General features: G+C 37.4%; 1 protein-coding gene across 3 annotated transcripts; it reads left to right on the top strand.

Annotated features, from left to right (window-relative positions):
* Window positions 1-322: 322 nt before the first annotated feature.
* On the top strand, window positions 323-17,215 carry pkp3b (plakophilin 3b). 3 transcript variants are annotated; one of them, XM_052562076.1, is made up of 13 exons: window positions 324-739; window positions 5,360-5,454; window positions 6,062-6,699; window positions 7,414-7,537; window positions 8,638-8,842; window positions 10,716-10,890; window positions 11,588-11,705; window positions 11,916-12,080; window positions 12,776-12,955; window positions 13,305-13,458; window positions 13,914-14,109; window positions 15,106-15,193; window positions 16,389-17,215. In XM_052562076.1, exons 1-13 carry the CDS (start codon window positions 541-543, stop codon window positions 16,428-16,430), a joined length of 2,379 nt encoding a protein of 792 aa, XP_052418036.1. In that variant the 5' UTR covers window positions 324-540; the 3' UTR covers window positions 16,431-17,215. The 3 variants fall into 3 exon arrangements, with proteins under 3 accessions (XP_052418038.1, XP_052418037.1, XP_052418036.1); XM_052562078.1 differs by lacking the exons at window positions 15,106-15,193; window positions 16,389-17,215 and having other exon boundaries at window positions 323-739; window positions 13,748-14,057; XM_052562077.1 differs by lacking the exons at window positions 15,106-15,193; window positions 16,389-17,215 and having other exon boundaries at window positions 323-739; window positions 13,725-14,057.
* The last annotated feature ends 824 nt before the right edge of the window (window positions 17,216-18,039 follow it).

The following is an 18,039-nucleotide window of genomic DNA, read 5'->3' as shown; positions in this document are numbered from 1 at the left end:
TGATATTTATCATGGTCCTAAATGTTTAGCATATTCAAAAACTATTGTAATTAAAGTTTAGTCTGAGAGAAACAGAATACCAATCACTCATAGAAAAGCATGGTATGCTTGTAGTATCATGTAAAAACATGGTCATACCATGATACTTTTAGGTTAGGGGTGACTAAAGCACAGCAGGCAGACGCAATCTGCAGGGCTGAGCTCATACACTCTCTGTAACTCTAAGCTGGGGCTGATAAACGCGTATTTTAGTGCTGAGAGCAGTGAATGAGGAGGCTCCGCCCCGGCTACACAATCTCTGTATCTCTTGACGACAGTAGCGCTGAGCGCACAGCTGCCTGCAGAGCTGCACAGATCAAGTGTACGAGCTGCTGCTCGGCTGACCTGCGCCCCGGGCTAATTACTTTCAGTAGATATTGGAATACTTTGAAAAGAACATTAGAGGGGGAAAAAAAACGTTTCCAACGGAAAACGGTTTTCGGATAGAAAAAAAAAGTTTGGATTGTATAATTAGCCTACTGGAGCGAGTTTTCGGACTTCATGATGAGCGCTGTTGTGGCCACTGAGGGCCTGTTCTTTTCCGCCTTACAGCCCAGCACCTCGGTCACCACATATGCGATCCCGACCGATGACCATCTCAGGAGGGACCAGCTGTCCAGAGCCAGACGCGTCCAGCAGCAGGTCCAGCAGCGCATGGCGGAGAAATCCTCATCCTCATCCCGACTCAACGCCTCCACAGGTGAGCAGAACCTGTGGATGATCCGTTAACCTGCGTCCTGTGCGCTTTAAAACAGCAGCTACACTGTTCTAGAATGTGCAAACTAAAGTTTTAAGCAAACTTTTTCAACTTTAAAATTAAACTTTTTTACCTTTAGTAAATTACGATCTACAATTTTGGGCTAATCATATTTTAGGTGATATTAGGGATTTTTCTCCCTTTAAGATGATTATAAATAGGCTACACTGTTTTTCCTCATTTAAAATTCTAATATTTTTACTCATTCCAACGCTAAATATTATCAAACTAGTAGTTATGTAAGTACACAATAAAATGAATACTTTGACTAATTATATTATATATTGTTAAGTTTAAGCAATATGTCAGAAATATGTCAGAACATTCCTACAATAGCTGAACTTGTGAACTCGATAGCTCTGCTTCGACTTTCAGTGACACTGATAGGATTTGTTTTGCATCAGAATGCAAATATCTGTTTGGCCTTCATGTTCTGGCCACAGTCACTGCGTTTGCTGCAGGTGCACACACTGGTTTTCCAACATGCTTGTTATGTTGCTTTGTTAAGAAGAGACAGGATTCCTCTGCTGGGAACCCCCCTAAAACAGGACATTGGAACAACTGATATCCTGACACTTTCCTGAACTATGTTGGCCCTCATAAGAATTAAGTTAAACTTGTAAACGTTACATAAGCTCGCATGAATGGAAAACCAGCCCATTGTTCTTTAATGAAACCTTGACAAGATATATAGATGCTTTCAAATGCAAATGTGTAAAATGGATCACTCAGCACGTGATTTAGTGATGTTAGCCATTGTGAGTAGTGTGTGTGTGTGTGTGTGTGTGTGTGTGTGTGTGTGTGTGTGTGTGTGTGTGTGTGTGTGTGTTTGTGTGTGTGTGTGTGGAGGAGGAGGAGGAAGAGGAGTGTAGATAACTCGTGGGAAAGGTATCACTTTCTTCTTTGGTTTAGAAAGGCAGGTAGAAATTAGGGCAATCCTCACTCTCCACCTCCCCAGCACCCCACCCCCACTGCCCCCTGTAACAGCTTTCTCTCATCAGAAGGTGGCTGAAATATAACTTTAATAATGCTTGAAAGAAGCATGTAAGTAAAGCATTATATTAAAAATCACAAATTAACAGGAATAGGAACCTAAGGAATCAGCTAGTATAGTATCATACTTCTAGACCATGGCTATTCTACTGGCGGCCTTCGGGCCCAATTAAAGTTTTTTTTTTAAAGGGAACAACGCTGCTTTTAAAGTGAAATTGTCAGACTCTGGTCCATGTTTTGTGTGTTTTGCTCCTCTTGTAACTCTATTGCCCTTATATGGTCCTTCCTGTTCCTGTCTTTGTTGTGTATTAATAGGCACCTACCGGTAATCACAATTACAGAAAAATGCACAATTATTATTATTTTTTTTTAATCAAATCACAGACAGCATCATTAACTTTTTACAGATCTTAGTATATTAGTTCATTTTAATGCTGAATATGCATTTCATTTAAATTTAATTTCTAATTTTATAGGCCACCCTGAAAGAGATTGGATGGCCCCCACCCCTTGGCCCCCTTCCAAAATGTTCAATTCGATAATACGGTCCTCAAATAAAACTAATTGAATAGCCCTGTTCTAGACATGTCCAGATCTCATGAAAGTCATCAAAGTCCATTTCTTTCTTAATATTTAATATTAATATTTTTCACAGTTGTGATTGCAAATCGAAAGTCTGATTAATCTGATTATAAAAACAACGTTCCCAGTAGCACTTGATCAAATCTTGCAGAAACTAAGCTATAGCGAGAGGAATGTTAGGCATTTAACCTTTGACCCTATTGTTGACCCTAATCACAATAAATGACTTGGAGAGCTGTATCTGGTCAATGTTAGAGAATGAGTTTGGACATGACCTTTTAAGAAGAAGACGAAATGACAGTTTTTCACTCTTTAAAATAAAGGCTCTTTATTTGTGTCCATTGTTCCTTGAAGAACACGGGACTCTTCCATTGAATAAATGTTCCTTTATAAGGTTCTAAAGATTAAAAAAAAACTGTTTTCTAAGAACTGTTTACAGAAAGGTTTTTTTAGGGGAACCAAAATGGGCCTTCTGTGGCATCACTTTAAAAAACTTCTTGGAACCTGCAATTTTATATAGAATTTATACAGAAGAATAAGTAAATATATATGAATATATTGTTTCAGTCATAGTTTAGTATTAATTTATCATGCAAATCCATAATCCAACAATTTTTTTTTCATCTTTTTGTAGTCCGCTTACACACTTTTGACCTGATCTGTGCTACATTCTTGCTCACACCTCCATGTCCTTTGCCAAAGAGTTTCCTGCCATTTGGTGTTTTATCAGTAGGCCAGTTCTATTTTAGCTTATGGGGACTGAATGGGAGGATGTGGGATGTTAAATCATTTCAGAAAAGAATAACCCTGAATAAAGTAGTTGTCTTGCTTTGAAGGTGCATTCATTCCCATATAAAAGCCAACAGCTGCTTTGCAATTATCCTAAAAATATGGTGCACAGTACACGCAATTTAATTGTCATCAAGATTAATGCTCTGCTTCTCAGTTTTTACAACCAAGTTCCCAAGGAATGTAGGGATTGCATGGGTTTTAATCATCCTCAGACTCATTGTGGTGATTTATTGAGCATGTGGTGTAAGAAGTTCACACTTCTCTATCAATATCAACAGCAATAACTTTAGAATGTTGTTATTGTACATGGGTTTGTAATGTAACATTTTAGATGGACCAGCCACAAGACTCATGTGTTCATAGGCCAGATTTGCCATGCTTTTTGTAATAGTTATTATTATTATTATTACTATTATTGTTTATGTATTTTTCATTTTTACATTTTGCAATTGTTTTGTAGAAAACAATATATATAAAATTGAATAATATATGCATTTAAAATCATCACCATCGTAATATCTATCAATACAGCCTGCCTTTTCCAATTATATTTTGTGTTACGTAAGTAATTAAGATGTTTTTTATGTACTCTGAACTCACTGAAAAACAGGAGGAGATGAGCGAAGACACGCAGTCACGCCAAGCCTCTCTGAAACAAAACAGATGTTTCAATTTTAGAAGTGATCTTCCTCCAAACACTCCTTCACCCCAATCTAAAGGAATTTACCATTTAATAAACTTCTTTATCTGCTGTCTACCAGGGAACCACCTCAGTACAATGCACTTCAAAAGACTGAAATCTTGCCAGTTCAAAAAATGCTGATTTTTAAGAGTAAATCAAAACAAAGACAGCTGTGGTCAGGTCTTGAACTTTCAGACATTCTTGCCCTGACTGTAATTTGGACGGACCTTTAGGCTTCCTGTCAGACTTCCTACAGACAGCTTAGAAACTCTGGTGGAAACAGGAATTAGTTGTGTTTTATGATACGACAGTTTGAGGAGGAGGGTGTGATAACGACGCTAATGAAGAATTTTTAAACATTCTGAAGAATTATGGAAATGTAAATTGCATTATCATACCATTTTCTACATTATTATTGCAAAAATGAGAGCTCTTCTTTGGAAGCATTTTTAGATAGTCGTGTATAATAAATTGAATTATGTAGCACAAAAAATGAATAAAATATTAAGACAGATGTTTAACACTCTTAAACCCGATGAGTTCAGTATTTGTCTTTTATTTCTTCAGAAAAGCCTTCTAAAGAAAGTGCCAAATCTGCTTTTTTCATCTATTGAGCAACATCCCCTGACACATGTATATGGAGCTCTAGCTGAAATTCATCTCTCCTCTGGGAGAGAGAGCAATATGGTTGACCTTATCTTTCAATCATTGGAAAGACCACTTCTCTCAATCCATCCTGGGTTTGTTGTATTTTCATATGTCCAGTGGTACTGCGATGGAGCTGACTCGCATTGGTTTGTTAAATGTAGGCAATTTATGTTACTGTCCCACTGCCTTAATGTTTTCATAAAGTTCTATTATATGTAGGGATCAACCACTTATGTTTTTTTTTGTCTGCAAAAGTCATTGTACAGGGGTAAGTAAGAGAAAAAGAGAGCAAAACAGTAACGAACAGAATAGAGCACTAAAGGACCTTCAAATCATTGAAAATAAGACAAAGGACCACCCTATGATGTCATCCTGCTTTCCTTCTGTTTCATTCTCTTACCGTGTGATTGTTATACCAGACTTCCCCTCTCACCCATGAAATAACTTCCTCTGAGCATGTTTTGGAGCCTTAAACCTAATTTTCACATATCTAACAGATGTGAATAAACTAAGCAGCATTATTTGCAGCAGACTATGTTGAGAAGCCAAGCACTGATAGAAACCCCATCTCTTAAAAGTCGTTGAAGCACAAAGTCAGAGAGCTGAATGCCAAACATAGATCAGGTGACACACTGGGTCTTATGTCACTGTTGACCAATGTAATACTTTGGAAGAAATCCCATCAAAATGAAAGCCACCTGGGAGAGACATTTTTTCTGGGTTGTTCTTGTTTCTCTGAAAACAGTGAAATAGCAAAAGTTAGATGTAAAGATTATTCACAGTTTATAAAGAATTTAGACACAAAAATGTTCATAAACATCTTCATGAACAGATCTTGAAAACATTTTAATTGCCCTCTTTTTCAGAATTTGACGGCCACACGTCCACTGTAAGATACCAAACCAAAACTCCTGGATTCAGTTCCAAGTCTGTGATCTACAATGGCAACAGAACAATGGCAGTAAGTGTGACTACATTCACTACATTTCCAACTGCATCATTTATCTGAAGCAAATGCTAACTGAGCTTGTTTTAGTAAAGGATTAAGCTTGACAATAGACCAGGGATAACATTTCCGTATCATTTCAAGTTCCAATTTTAAAACAGAAAGAAATCACATTGTTCATTTCAATCGGCAAGTTCTTGTTGTAAGCTACTGAGTTCAATTCTATAATTTTGAATCATTTTGCACTGACAGCACTATTAAAATCAGGTCATCCATGGATAGTAATTTGTTGGACTGATTGCAAAGTCCACAATCCCTTGACAATGACACTCTGTGTGGCTGCACCCTGCAAACACAATGATGCGGTATTTTGCGTTCTCCTGTGGGAGCTGTGTTTAGAAAGTGAAGTACAATACTATCAAGCTGTGGAATTGAGCTCAGAGCCCAGTGTGCATCTGAAACATTCCTAACCCAAGACCTCATGACCAGAGGCCAAGTTACCCCTTCTGTGTGATAGCAGTGAGCCTGCAAGAGCAGTTAGCATGGGCTTAATCACTCATATCAGACACAAAATGTTGCTTTTTGAATAACTGTTATATTCACATGACTCCCTTTTACTCAGACGCCTCGACTGTCTCAGTATGCAGGAGAATTTTCCTCTCGCTCTGCAGTAGAAATGGGCACTCGGCACAGAATCAGCCATGGCGTGCCTATGCCCGCTGTAGTGGGCCGCCCGTACATGTACCATGATGATGCACATCTGAATGCCTCTTACAATCAAATGCAAACATTGGAAACAAGGGCGCTGAGTCGGACTGACCAGGAGGCGGCAGCAATGGCCGGACTCACGTTACAACGGCAGCCATCTCCTGTGGGGAACTGGGTGGCGTCCTATGGCTACAGTTCTCCACCCAATGTGGTGCAAAGGCAACGCACCCTCAGTGGGACCATGGCACGAGAAGGTTACAATACAGGATGGAGGGAGGCAGAGTTGGCTAATCAATATTCATTTAAAGGCCCTTCCCACCGAACCATCAGCCGCATGAATAATCGTCATGTGCAGCAGCAACAGCAGCAAAGGCTGAGCAGCAGCTCAATGCAGTGGCAGCAGATGTCCACTGGGGGCACCAGTATGATGGGTGCTGGGCATTACCAGGGCGCCATGAAGAGAGCGGGGTCTGTGCATAGTATGAAGAGTGTCGGTCGTGGTGTGGACATTTATGACGGATTGGCCGATGGAACCACAGATGCTCTTGGCGGGTAATGTAAAATATATTTTTAAGAAGAAGAAAAAATAATAATTTGACACCATTTAGTCATGTTTCATGCCATATCTACATAATTCAAGCCTGTGATGGCAACGGTGACATTTCATCATCTGTTACTCCAGTCTTCAGTGTTTCAGAGTCCTTCAGAAATCATTAATATGCTGATTTGGTGCTCAAGAAACATAACACTTAAAAACATAACACTTAAAAAAAAGTTCTTTATTGGCATCAATTGTTCCACAAAGAACCATTACCATCCATAGAATCTTTTCATTCAACAAAAGGTTCTTTACGGTGGAAAAAGTTTCTTTACATTATTAAAGTGTTCTTCACACTAAGAAAAAAAAAAAGTTTCTTTTAAGAACTGTTCCCTGAAATGTTTTTTGGGGAACCAAAACCGGTTCTACTATGACATTGCCGAGGAACCTTTATTTTTAGGATTATATTATTAAGATAATAATATCTTGTTGGAACATATGAAACATTTTTTCAGGACTCTTTGATGAATAAAACTTTTAAAGATAGTAATATGTAATAATCCAAAAGTCTTTTCATAAATTTGAACCTTTGAATGGAAATGTATTCATTTGTTCATCTCTTTTTATACTATAAAATAACGTTTCATGTGTAATCTATTTCAAGTATATTATATTTTTATGTTATATATTTAAAGCACATTCCATTTGGTTTTTGTGTGAATGAACAGAATCCATAACCTGGACATGACTACAGCGATCAGTTACATCTCTTCCACTGATGTTGCCATGCAGATGTTGGGAGCAGCCTACATACAACATCAGTGTTACCACAGCAATGAAGCCAAGACCATGGTAAAAAAAATAATAATTATATATTTATCAGATCAGCAATATACATTTGAAACAAATGACACTATGGAAATAATACATATGCGAGAACTAAGGAATTTCAAATAGAGATCCTATTATATATTTCACACTAGTCAATAAACCTCTTATTAACGTCCTTGTAAAATATATAAAATATTGTTATGAATATTAGATTTTTTTTAAACTTCAAAACATTTCACATTTCACTCTAGATATTTTTTCATTTTGTGATTGGTTAAGATGTCATATTTTCCATTACCATGAGGGTCCATCCTGAGCAGACAATTTGTTTACTTTTCATGCGGCGTCTTTCAGTCCAGAGCAACAGCGGAGCTCTGTTTGAGCAATTAAAGGGCGTTCACACAGGATGTGCTCTTCCTTACCAAATTAGCTAGATAAACAGCATCCGACAGAAACACAATGCACTTTAATGAACTTCACAATCTGTTTTAAAAACTCAAAGCTCATGGTGTGACCAAAGGCAGGTGCCTATGTACAAAAAAATCAACTAAGTAGAAAAAAGGGTACTAGAGGGAATCCTCTTCAGGTGGTTGGTTGCTTTCTCTGTTGAGTGGTTAATAGACAAAATGATCAAAATTCCTTTTAGCCTCTAATCTAGAAAAATGAACCATGTTGCAGGGAAGAAATAATGTCAAAGAGGCAACTCTATATTTAGTTAAACAAATCTAGTTGTGAGCAATATATATATATATACTTTGTATAATTAATGGGGCATTGTATGGATCGAGGCTAAGATGCCTTTTCCTTGCTTTTTGTTCTGTTATACTCAAGCCAGATGGAGAGAATAACTTCACCCTGCCCTTAATCTTTACCCTGGACCTCAGGGGGCAGAACATTCTGCCTGAGAGCACATCATAGCAAAACATAGACAGCTGTCTGAGCAGGTTGCCATGTTGGGCTGAAAAAATGTTCAGGAGATTAACGATTTTTGTCTATACTCTATCAAGCACAAAAGTGAGATTTATATACATGGGATCACACTGGAATCAGGATAAGCAATAAAATGATTAACATAAATGATTTCTCACAGAACTAAACTAGATGTTTTTCTTGTTGCATAGGTGCGCAGTTTGAAGGGCATCTCAGCATTAGTACAGCTGTTTAGCAGCGAGAACCAAGAGGTTCAGCGCTATGCAACAGGTGCTACACGCAACCTCATCTATGAGAATATGGACAACAAGACAGCGCTTATCGAAGCCGGTGGCATTAGCAAACTAATTGGTGCTTTAAAAGAACCCGATGATGAGCTACGCAAAAATATCACAGGTATGTTTGTTTTGTTTTTGTTTGTTCAAGGTAATTATTTGGACCGTGAACTTTTCTTTGCAAATACAATGTGGCACTCGAGTCTCGATTTAGTACAAAAGTTCACCTGCAATAGCTGGGTGATCCAACTTAAGCAGAGTGGAGAGTTAAGAGCAGCGAGTGTATTTGAAGAAACAAAGAAAGAGCAGCAAAAAAGTGGTCTGGCTGTTTCCTGGAATCACTTCAAGTCCCAGATGCATTGGGAAGTAAACTCCCAGAGGCCTTTGTGCTTTCTGAGCTCTGCTGTCACCCCCTCCCCCTCATACACCCACACTCACTTAGTAAACAATCCTTGACATTCTTTCCTGCCGGACTCAGGGTTGCCAGGTCTCTTAGTGACATTTTATGACCTGTATTCTTATCTGTGTTGGCTTTAAACCTCACAAGACACTAGCAGCTTAGTGCTCCGTGTAGTAAAAACCCCCTTACTAAACAACATTCGAGAAAAAAAAACATTTTTATACATATTAATCAGACATTAACATATTATTCTAGATGAATAATATGCAACAGTTGAACATTATTTTAATGCTTAACTAGTTTACCATGACTGAGCAGTCATACTGTGTGTTAATATATTCATCCCTCTAATGTCAGTTCATCAGCTATTTTCATAATGAAATGAATGAACATGTTTTAAATTTTAAACATAACTTTATTTATTAAGTAGTACAATTTATAAACAAAAATGTAGTTTTTCACATTTGCTTTATTACATAAATCCATTTAGTTTTATGAATTAATAATTAAGTCTTAAAGGGTAAGTTCAGCCAAACATTAAAATTATGTCATTAAAAACTTACCGTCATGTTGTTCCAAACCTGTGAGACCTCTGTTCATCTTCGGAACACAGTTTAAGATATTTTAGATTTAGTCCGAGAGCTCTCAGTCCCTCCATTGAAGCTGTGTGTACGGTACACTTTCCATGTCCAGAAAGGTAAGAAAAACATCATCAAAGTAGTCCATGTGACATCAGAGGGTCGGTTAGAATTTTTTGAAGCATCAAAAATACATTTTGGTCCAAATATAACAAAAACTTTATTCAGCATTGTCTTCTCTTCTGTGTCTGTTGGGAGAGAGTTCAAAACAAAGCAGTTTGTGATATCCGGTTCGCGAACGAATCATTCGATGTAACCGGATCTTTTTGAACTAGTTCACCAAATCGAGCTGAATTTTTTTAAACGGTTCGCGTCTCCAATAAGCATTAATCCACAAATTACTTAAGCTGTTAACTTTTTTAATGTGGCTGACACTAAACGAGTCAATCTTTCGTTCGTTATCTGGCTCGGCTCGGTGTTCATCTTCAGTTCTCTCTTCACAGCAGTTCAGTCAATGTACTGTTTGAGTGCATGCATTACTCCGGGATATTGGTTTGTTTGAACTCAGAGGGAGTGTCAGCCACATTAAAAAAGTTAACATCTTAAGTCATTTGCGGATTAATGCGTATTGTAGACCTCGATTTGGTGAACTAGTTCAAAAAGATCCGGTTACATCGAATGATTCGTTCGCGAACCGGATATCACAAACTGCTTTGTTTTGAACTCTCTCCCAACAGACACGGAAGAGAAGACAATGCTGAATTAAGTCATAGTTTTTGGTATTTTTGGACCAAAATGTATTTTCGATGCTTCAGACTGTACTGTAGTGGAAGGTCAGATTAAAAAACAACAACAACAGTGATATAACTGAAATGTAATAGGTTATTAGCTGTTACAGTCTATTAGCATTTGCGAATATATATTATATTTACAAGCAAAAAGCTAAACCCATTAAAGAGGACTAAATAATGTAAATGATAAATGACTTTGACAAATTTCTCTCTTTGTCTCTGTAGGCATTTTGTGGAACTTATCTTCTAAAGACAGTCTAAAGGAGAAGCTGGCCAGAGAGGGTTTGTCTGAGCTGACGGAGAGAGTGCTAGTGCCTCTGTCTGGAGGAGGAGATGCTGGTGTCATTCAACAGAGTGCGTCTGAGGCCGATATTTTCTACAACACCACAGGCTGCCTCAGGTACACACCTCACATATACATGCATGCATTTAAATGCATTTAAGTTCCAGTACCTACATGCACATGCGTGCACAGCATGGTCAACAGTGAACTAGAGCATGGGGCAAAAATGTCAACGACTGTAGTAAAAAGCCCCAGATATTTAAATTATTGGATAATAAAATTCAAAATAACATCATATAAAATTAGAAATTGTATATTTTGGAATATATGTATTTATCCTGTTATTGTGTGTTATGTCATTGGCTTGTATATTTCTTACAATTGCGCCTTAAAAAGGGTGGTGTTGGCACAGTGGATAAAACACATGCCTTTGGTGTGAGAGACCAAGGTTCGAATCCAATGTGTCCCTGAGCAAGACACTTAACCCCTAGTTGCTCCAAAGGCGTGTGACCTCTGACATGTATAGCAATTGTAAGTCGCTTTTAGCGTCAGATAAATGTAAATGTAATTTAACTGAAATTAAGCAAACAAAAATAAGAGCTCATTTCTGATCAGAAATCAGCCACACATTTTCATTGGTTAACAACCTTAAATATGAATGTTTATGGCTGGTTGTCACTGTTTGCAATATAAAAGTTTGTAAAAGATACTGGAAACAATTATAGCCACAATAAAGATTAACCTGCTATAAATATTTCAACACAAATGCATGAAAAAAACCCATCTTGAATCACCCCTTTTATACGCACTGAAGGAACCTGAGCTCGGTGAATGAAAGAACCAGGCAGCAGATGCGGGAAACTCGAGGGCTGGTTGACTCTCTGGTTGGATACATCAAAAACTCCCTACAGGAGGGAAAAGGAGAGGACAAGGTCAGACCTGAAAATCAACATCCAGATGTAATATGTTAGCTTTGAGCCATTGCCCAAAAACGATGTCTTTGCCAAGTGAAAATCAGTTTAGATCTGGTTCTCAGATGGCAATTAGAAAATGAATCTAATGAATCTGTAAATTAATCTGTAATCTACAAAATAATTTCCAAAAGTATTTGAAATCCTCATTCTGTAATTCTGCGCTTCTAGGGAGTTGAAAACTGTGTGTGTGTCCTGCGCAACCTGTCCTACCAGCTGTACTCTGAGATCCCTGCTTCAGTTCAGATGCGTTTGGAAGGACCCACTCGAGCACAGGACATGCGACACAACGACCCCATCGGCTGCTTCACACCACAGAGCAAGAAAGCAAAAGATGTCAGTCCCTCATCCGCAGTCTTCTGTATTAGCAATGTCATTAGCCTTACTTGAGAAATTTTTAGCAAACCTTATCTGATATTTCATTAAAACAGCAGATTTGATATAGGATACTATTTGAATATACAGTATAGTGTAGATAATAATACATACACTATCATTAAACAATTTGGGGATGGTGAGATTTTTTTTTTATATGTTTTTGAAAGAATATAGTTAAAATATAGTAATTTATTAGATATGTTTTGGAAGAATATTAACATGGTGGAAAAGCTCAATTTTCAGCAGCCATTACTCCAGTCTTCAATGTCACATGAACTTTCAGAAATCATTCTAACATGTCTAATTATTATCAATGTTAAAACCAGTGCTGCTTAATAATAAGTGTAAGTAATAATAAGAAAAAAAATATTTCTGTGAAAACTGATACTTTTTTTTCCAGAATTTCATTAATGAATAGAAGGTTTTTTCAAAAAGATCAACCTTTATTTGAAACTGAACATTATAAATGTCTTTACTTTCACTTTTGATCAATTTCATGCATCCTTGCTGGATAAAAGTATTAATTCCTTTAAAACAAAAATCTTACTGTCCCCAAACCTTTGAACAGTAGTGCAGTTATCTCTCCAGTGCAATAGACAGAGGTATTATACTTCATATCTGCAGTCTAATGAGTTTATAATGTGTCCCGTCAGAGGAATCAAGACCTGACCACCTTCTCTGAAGTGGCACGTGTCCCAAAAGGAGCAGAGTGGCTGTGGCACCCTAAGATAGTCGCTCTATACAACCGCATCCTGCAGAGCTCTGAAACAAACACGGCCACACGTGAGGCAGCGGCAGGAGCCCTGCAGAACATCACAGCGGGCGACAGAAGGGTGAGATACCAGATCTGACACTGAACTTTACACAGCGTATTTAATCTCACCTGTGAGACGTAATCTTCTGCTGTGTCAATCTTAACTGCAGTTTAGTGTGTCACTTTTAGTAATGTTCAGTGTGTTCTTAAACTCTCCTACTTATTCTGCCTGCATGTTTTTCCCATAGAATTTTTCTATTTCTCACTGTTCTCCTATACTCCTATATATCTCTGTGAAATCCCTCATTTGGAGCCTTTATTTTTAAAAGTGTATGTGTCTTTTTGTTTTATATGGCTGACAGTATAACTTATTGTTCTCTGGCTCTCTTGTTTTTCTTCTCTCACCATTTTCCTGTGTTCTCTGTTAGTGGGCCTCTGTGTTGAGTCGTGTGGCGCTGGAGCAGGAGCGGATGTTGCCAGTGATTCTTGATCTGTTGCGAAGCCCCACAGATGCCGAGCTCCGTTCTCTCACGGGTCTGCTGAGGAACCTCTCCCGACACTGCAAAAACAAAGCTGACATGGGTTAGTGAATGACTTTCTGTTCCAGCTCTCTGTCTTTAATTACAGCTTAATGTGTAAAACATCCCGATCAAGATTTCCACATTCTGGCAAAGAAAATGTCTAGATCAGTAAAAACCCACATGAAGTATTGCACAAGGCGATAACTACGAAAAACAATCTATATTTTTCTCCTCACTTTCCCAGAGTGAGCCGTCCCCGCTCGTAGTATAAAATGAATTTCTTACACATTGTTTTTACTCCAACGCATTCTTTTCGGCTCCCCCCAGACTCATACTTGTATCACTTCCAGTATCCGGTGCCGCCCGTTTATCCCCACCCTGACCTCAGTTCCCTGCTTCACTGTGATCCACCCCCACTGGGCCAAAGGGCGCCTCCTTCTTCACACTACACATATAACATTCACTCTTTTTGTTTATGTAATTCCAGCTAAATTAGTTATCGCTTCCTATCTTTAGCCACCAAAGTGGTGAATATTCTGGTGAACAAACTCCCCAGTGATGGACATCAGAAAGAACCGTCTAGTGACGTGGTGGTCAACGTCTGTGGGGTTCTCAACAACCTGGTTACAGGAAGCTCTCTAGCTGCGAGAGATATCACTTACTTTGATGGACTACCCAAGCTTGTCAGCATTAAGACATCTCATGACAACAGGTAAAAAGACCAAAAAAAAAATGAAATCCATAGGTTTATTCAAGGGAGATTTGAACTGATCAAACACGACAGTAAAAATGTTTTGAATGTTGCTTAATGTTTTATTTCAAATGATTGCAGTTCCCGTAAACGTTCTATTCCTCAAAGAGTCCTGGGAAAAAAGTCAAAAGAGCAAGATGTACTTAAAAGCTGATAGAAATTGGTTACATGTGGAGATGGAGAAATAAAGAGCATTTCACAAAAATTTTAATTTGTGAGAAAAAAATTATAGAATCAGGCCAAAACAAGGTCAAAATTGTGTATAAATTGCATATTTACTATACTATGCTATAATGCTTTACCTTAAAACACTTATTTATAATGCGTTATAAAGTGATTCGTAATGAATGTTATAATGCATGGTAACACTTCATAAATAATTAACCAAAGTTAATATTCATCAATTGTTATCTGGCATGTTTCAATGCATTATATGTTCTAAAAGTGTGTTTAATGAATAGATAAGTAGTCCATATAATGCATTTTATAAAGTGCATTACAAGGCATAACTACTGCATTAAAAATACATTCATAATGCATTATTTATAAAGCTTTACCAAATGTTGTAATCAGATATTTAAGATTGAAGGTGCTAGTCATAAGAATTGTCATTTGAAAACTCATATTTGTAGTCCGCTATTCAGAATATTGTTTTTTTTATGATGCTTACTTACAGCCCTGTTACTTTAAACCTGAAGTGAGAAAGTACCAATTCTTTGAAGTTCAGCCATAACCCAACTGATATGATAAGAAATCAGCAAGGTTTCTTGACATTTTCAGGCATAAATCATACTCTAAATTATCAATTTATATTAGACCATTTAGATCTCGCCTACCATCTCTCATAGCACTACTGTTGTAATGTAGACTACACACTGTTGCATTATTTAGCTGTTTAATCAAGAGCACAATGTCCCAGCATTGCTTCTCATGTTTCTCCTTCTCATTCTGTCTCAGTCCCGGGAAGCTAAAAGCCGCCAGGGCCGCCTCCACCGTTCTGTCCAACATGTTTCAGTACACCAAACTTCACAAAGATTACAAACAGGTGAGTCTTAGAGTAAAACCCAGCTAAAAGCACAAATGAATGTGTTACTGTTCAGAGTTACAAGTAGAGGACATGTGACAAAGGCCTCTTCTCTGAAATTTGATATGAAAATGGGTACCTTTCTGTATACAGACTTTGCACTGATGGGTATTGTGTCTATTTACATAAGTATCAGCCTGCTTGGCCAATGGTCAGCTGTTTTATTATGGAAAGTCAGTAAAAATGGGCGGTTACAGTGTGTGAATAGCTCAGTTAAGGATACTGTAAAGCTGTTAAGATGCTCTCCTATATGATATCAGCTCTCTCAGTCAGTTATATTACTGAGCTGGAAAAATATTTACCTACCACCCATTACTGATTACCAGACATGACTCTTCTGTGACTTCTGTGTTTTTACTGTTAAAATGACTTTTCTTTTCTCATGTCTTTAATTACATTGGGGCATAGTTACACAAAATGAATTTACTGTGAACACATGCCAAAAACTGATGACAAAATAAACTATTAACAAACTCAGATAACGTTTTTCACCCAAGACATGTCATTTAGCTAGCTTTTGTTGTATTAAATGGTTAAAGCCTAGTCACACTGACCAGCTTCATATAGGAAGAGACCATTTGACTCATATGTGACTAACTGTAAATCCTTGTAAATGTACATATTCAAATCTAAAGTAAATGCAAAATAAAAAACATGTAATGAATGTACAAAAAAAAAAAGTGATTGTGCAGATTATTTCAAATATACTGTATAACCCAATAAACAAAGTGTGGTGCACAGTTTTACTCACAGATATCCGAAACAAAGCCCAAACAAAACTTGATTCCAAGCATGTCACAAACTGCAATCCAGTGATTTATTCTTCCTCGGAAGTGCTCATTGTTGCAGGCCAGTACTTTGTTACCAATGAGGTCATTTTTTTACCAGCTATTGTAATTTTTATGTGTAGAGTGCATCAGATGGTCAGTAAATTGACTGTGAGTATAGTTCACAGGTTTGCGAGACTAGTTCTGTGGTGTTCAGAATGGCTTCGGTCAGATCAGTGGTCCATCTGAACTGTAAAAGTGCAATGCAGGATTTTCCATTCTTCTTTCCATTATCTAGAGTACCAGTACTGCCATTTATATTTAGACTGGTATACAATACTAATTTAGAATTACTGGTCATTTCTCTTTTTCTGTTTTTAATTTTACAGAAAGGCTTCACAAGACGGGATTTCATGGATATGACCATCTAATCATTGTCCATGACTCAGTGCTAAACTCAGTGGACAAGATGGAATTAGATGTCCATGGGATTGTACACCAAAGTCACAAAGGGAATGCGACCAGCCTGTTTCTCTCAAACACACACACAGACATATTATGACCTGTAGTGGAGTGAGTGAACTCTGAAGTTTTCACTAGATTATACATTTTAGTCAACAGCACCATCCAGTATTACAGCATGCCGGAGATAAATGCTTACAGAGCACTACAGTAAGTCTAACAGACGATGATGAGATGCACCCGAGGCCTATTTGAGAGAGGGCAGCTTATAGACATGAAACATTAACAGCCATTAGTTCAACTAGCAACACTTTACTATGAGTAATTCAAAGACTAAATCGTTTTCATCAGACCTGCTTATGTTACATACATTTTGAAACGTAAGCATGTCCAGCTTGACCATTTTATCCCAAATATGTATTTTTATTTTGCACACAGAAATTCAGTTTATAGGCTATAATCATGAAGTCTAAAAAGAGAAACTGAAGTGAACTGTGAACTAAACTGTTGTAGTTGTTTACAACTAAAGAAACCGATATTGTTGGTTTTGCAATAAATATATGTGCGATTTTTGCTTTCCACGTAACACTGCTGCAGGCTTCTGTGGTTGTTACAGTTACATTGGCCTTGGATTTTGAGTGCAAAAGAGATTCTAAATATATTATATCTGAAATAAACCTTTGAAGGCTTGCTCAGAAAGCACAAATATGACAAACCTATTGCCTTTGAAAATAAAAGAAAATGCATATTTGAACATTTGTGTGTGTCATTTCCAGAGAATTTAATAGCAAAATAACTTCCTGCCTTGTGTGCCATTTGCAAAGATTAAACAAGCAACCACCAATAATTTTGATAGAACTTTCTCAAGTTTGATGTGCAATCAATTTTTTTTTCCAACTCACACAAATATAACACATGAACTAAATTGCTTTTAATGTACTTTATATCCTTTATCTGAATCAATCCATTTATGCATCAGAGCATGTTCATATGATAGTAATATGATGGTATCTGATAGTAATTATGAATAGATCAATTCATTAATGTTGAGCATACACTATATGAAGAGATGCAAAAGCATTTATGTGCCATTTGAAATGTTCTTCTAAAATTAGTATTTTTGTCAAGCTCCCATGTGTAGGTTCAGTAATTTCACTTTAATGACAATGAATAGGTTCTTTTCACTGCCATTAAAGTGAAACAACAGAAGCACAGCAGCCCGAGGAAAAAAATAATTTTAGAAGAAAATTTCAGACGGCAGTTAGAGGCTTCTGAACACTTAACACACACTCTCCAGAATGGGAACTGATATACAGTAAAAAGTCTGGTTTATGCATACTCAACTCTTTTCTTCTTCTTCTTCTTTTGTTTTTGAAGGCTTCTTGAGGCTAATAGCAGACAGGTTGGAATGCATTATGGGTCAGTGTACAATTGTTGTGGTCTTTAGTTGAGTGCATGGGAAAATCCTGAGTCACCACTGACCAAAACAGCTCTCTCTTTAATATAGAGACAGAATTGTAAAGCGCTGACAAACAGCTTTGGCCTGACTTTACTCAGAGAGACAGAGGGCTCAGTGGA

This window comes from Carassius gibelio, chromosome B7, assembly GCF_023724105.1.
Source record: "Carassius gibelio isolate Cgi1373 ecotype wild population from Czech Republic chromosome B7, carGib1.2-hapl.c, whole genome shotgun sequence".
Lineage (NCBI taxonomy): Eukaryota > Metazoa > Chordata > Actinopteri > Cypriniformes > Cyprinidae > Carassius > Carassius gibelio.
This window is presented reverse-complemented; position numbering and strand designations above follow the sequence as displayed.

Bases quoted from the DNA above. Each gene is read 5' to 3' on its own strand.
- pkp3b (XM_052562076.1), top strand. From the start codon at position 541: ATGATGAGCGCTGTTGTGGCCACTGAGGGCCTGTTCTTTTCCGCCTTA. The intron at 5,455-6,061 runs GTAAGTGTGACT...CCTTTTACTCAG, and splicing joins ATGGCAACAGAACAATGGCA to ACGCCTCGACTGTCTCAGTA. The intron at 15,194-16,388 runs GTGAGTCTTAGA...TTAATTTTACAG, and splicing joins TTCACAAAGATTACAAACAG to AAAGGCTTCACAAGACGGGA.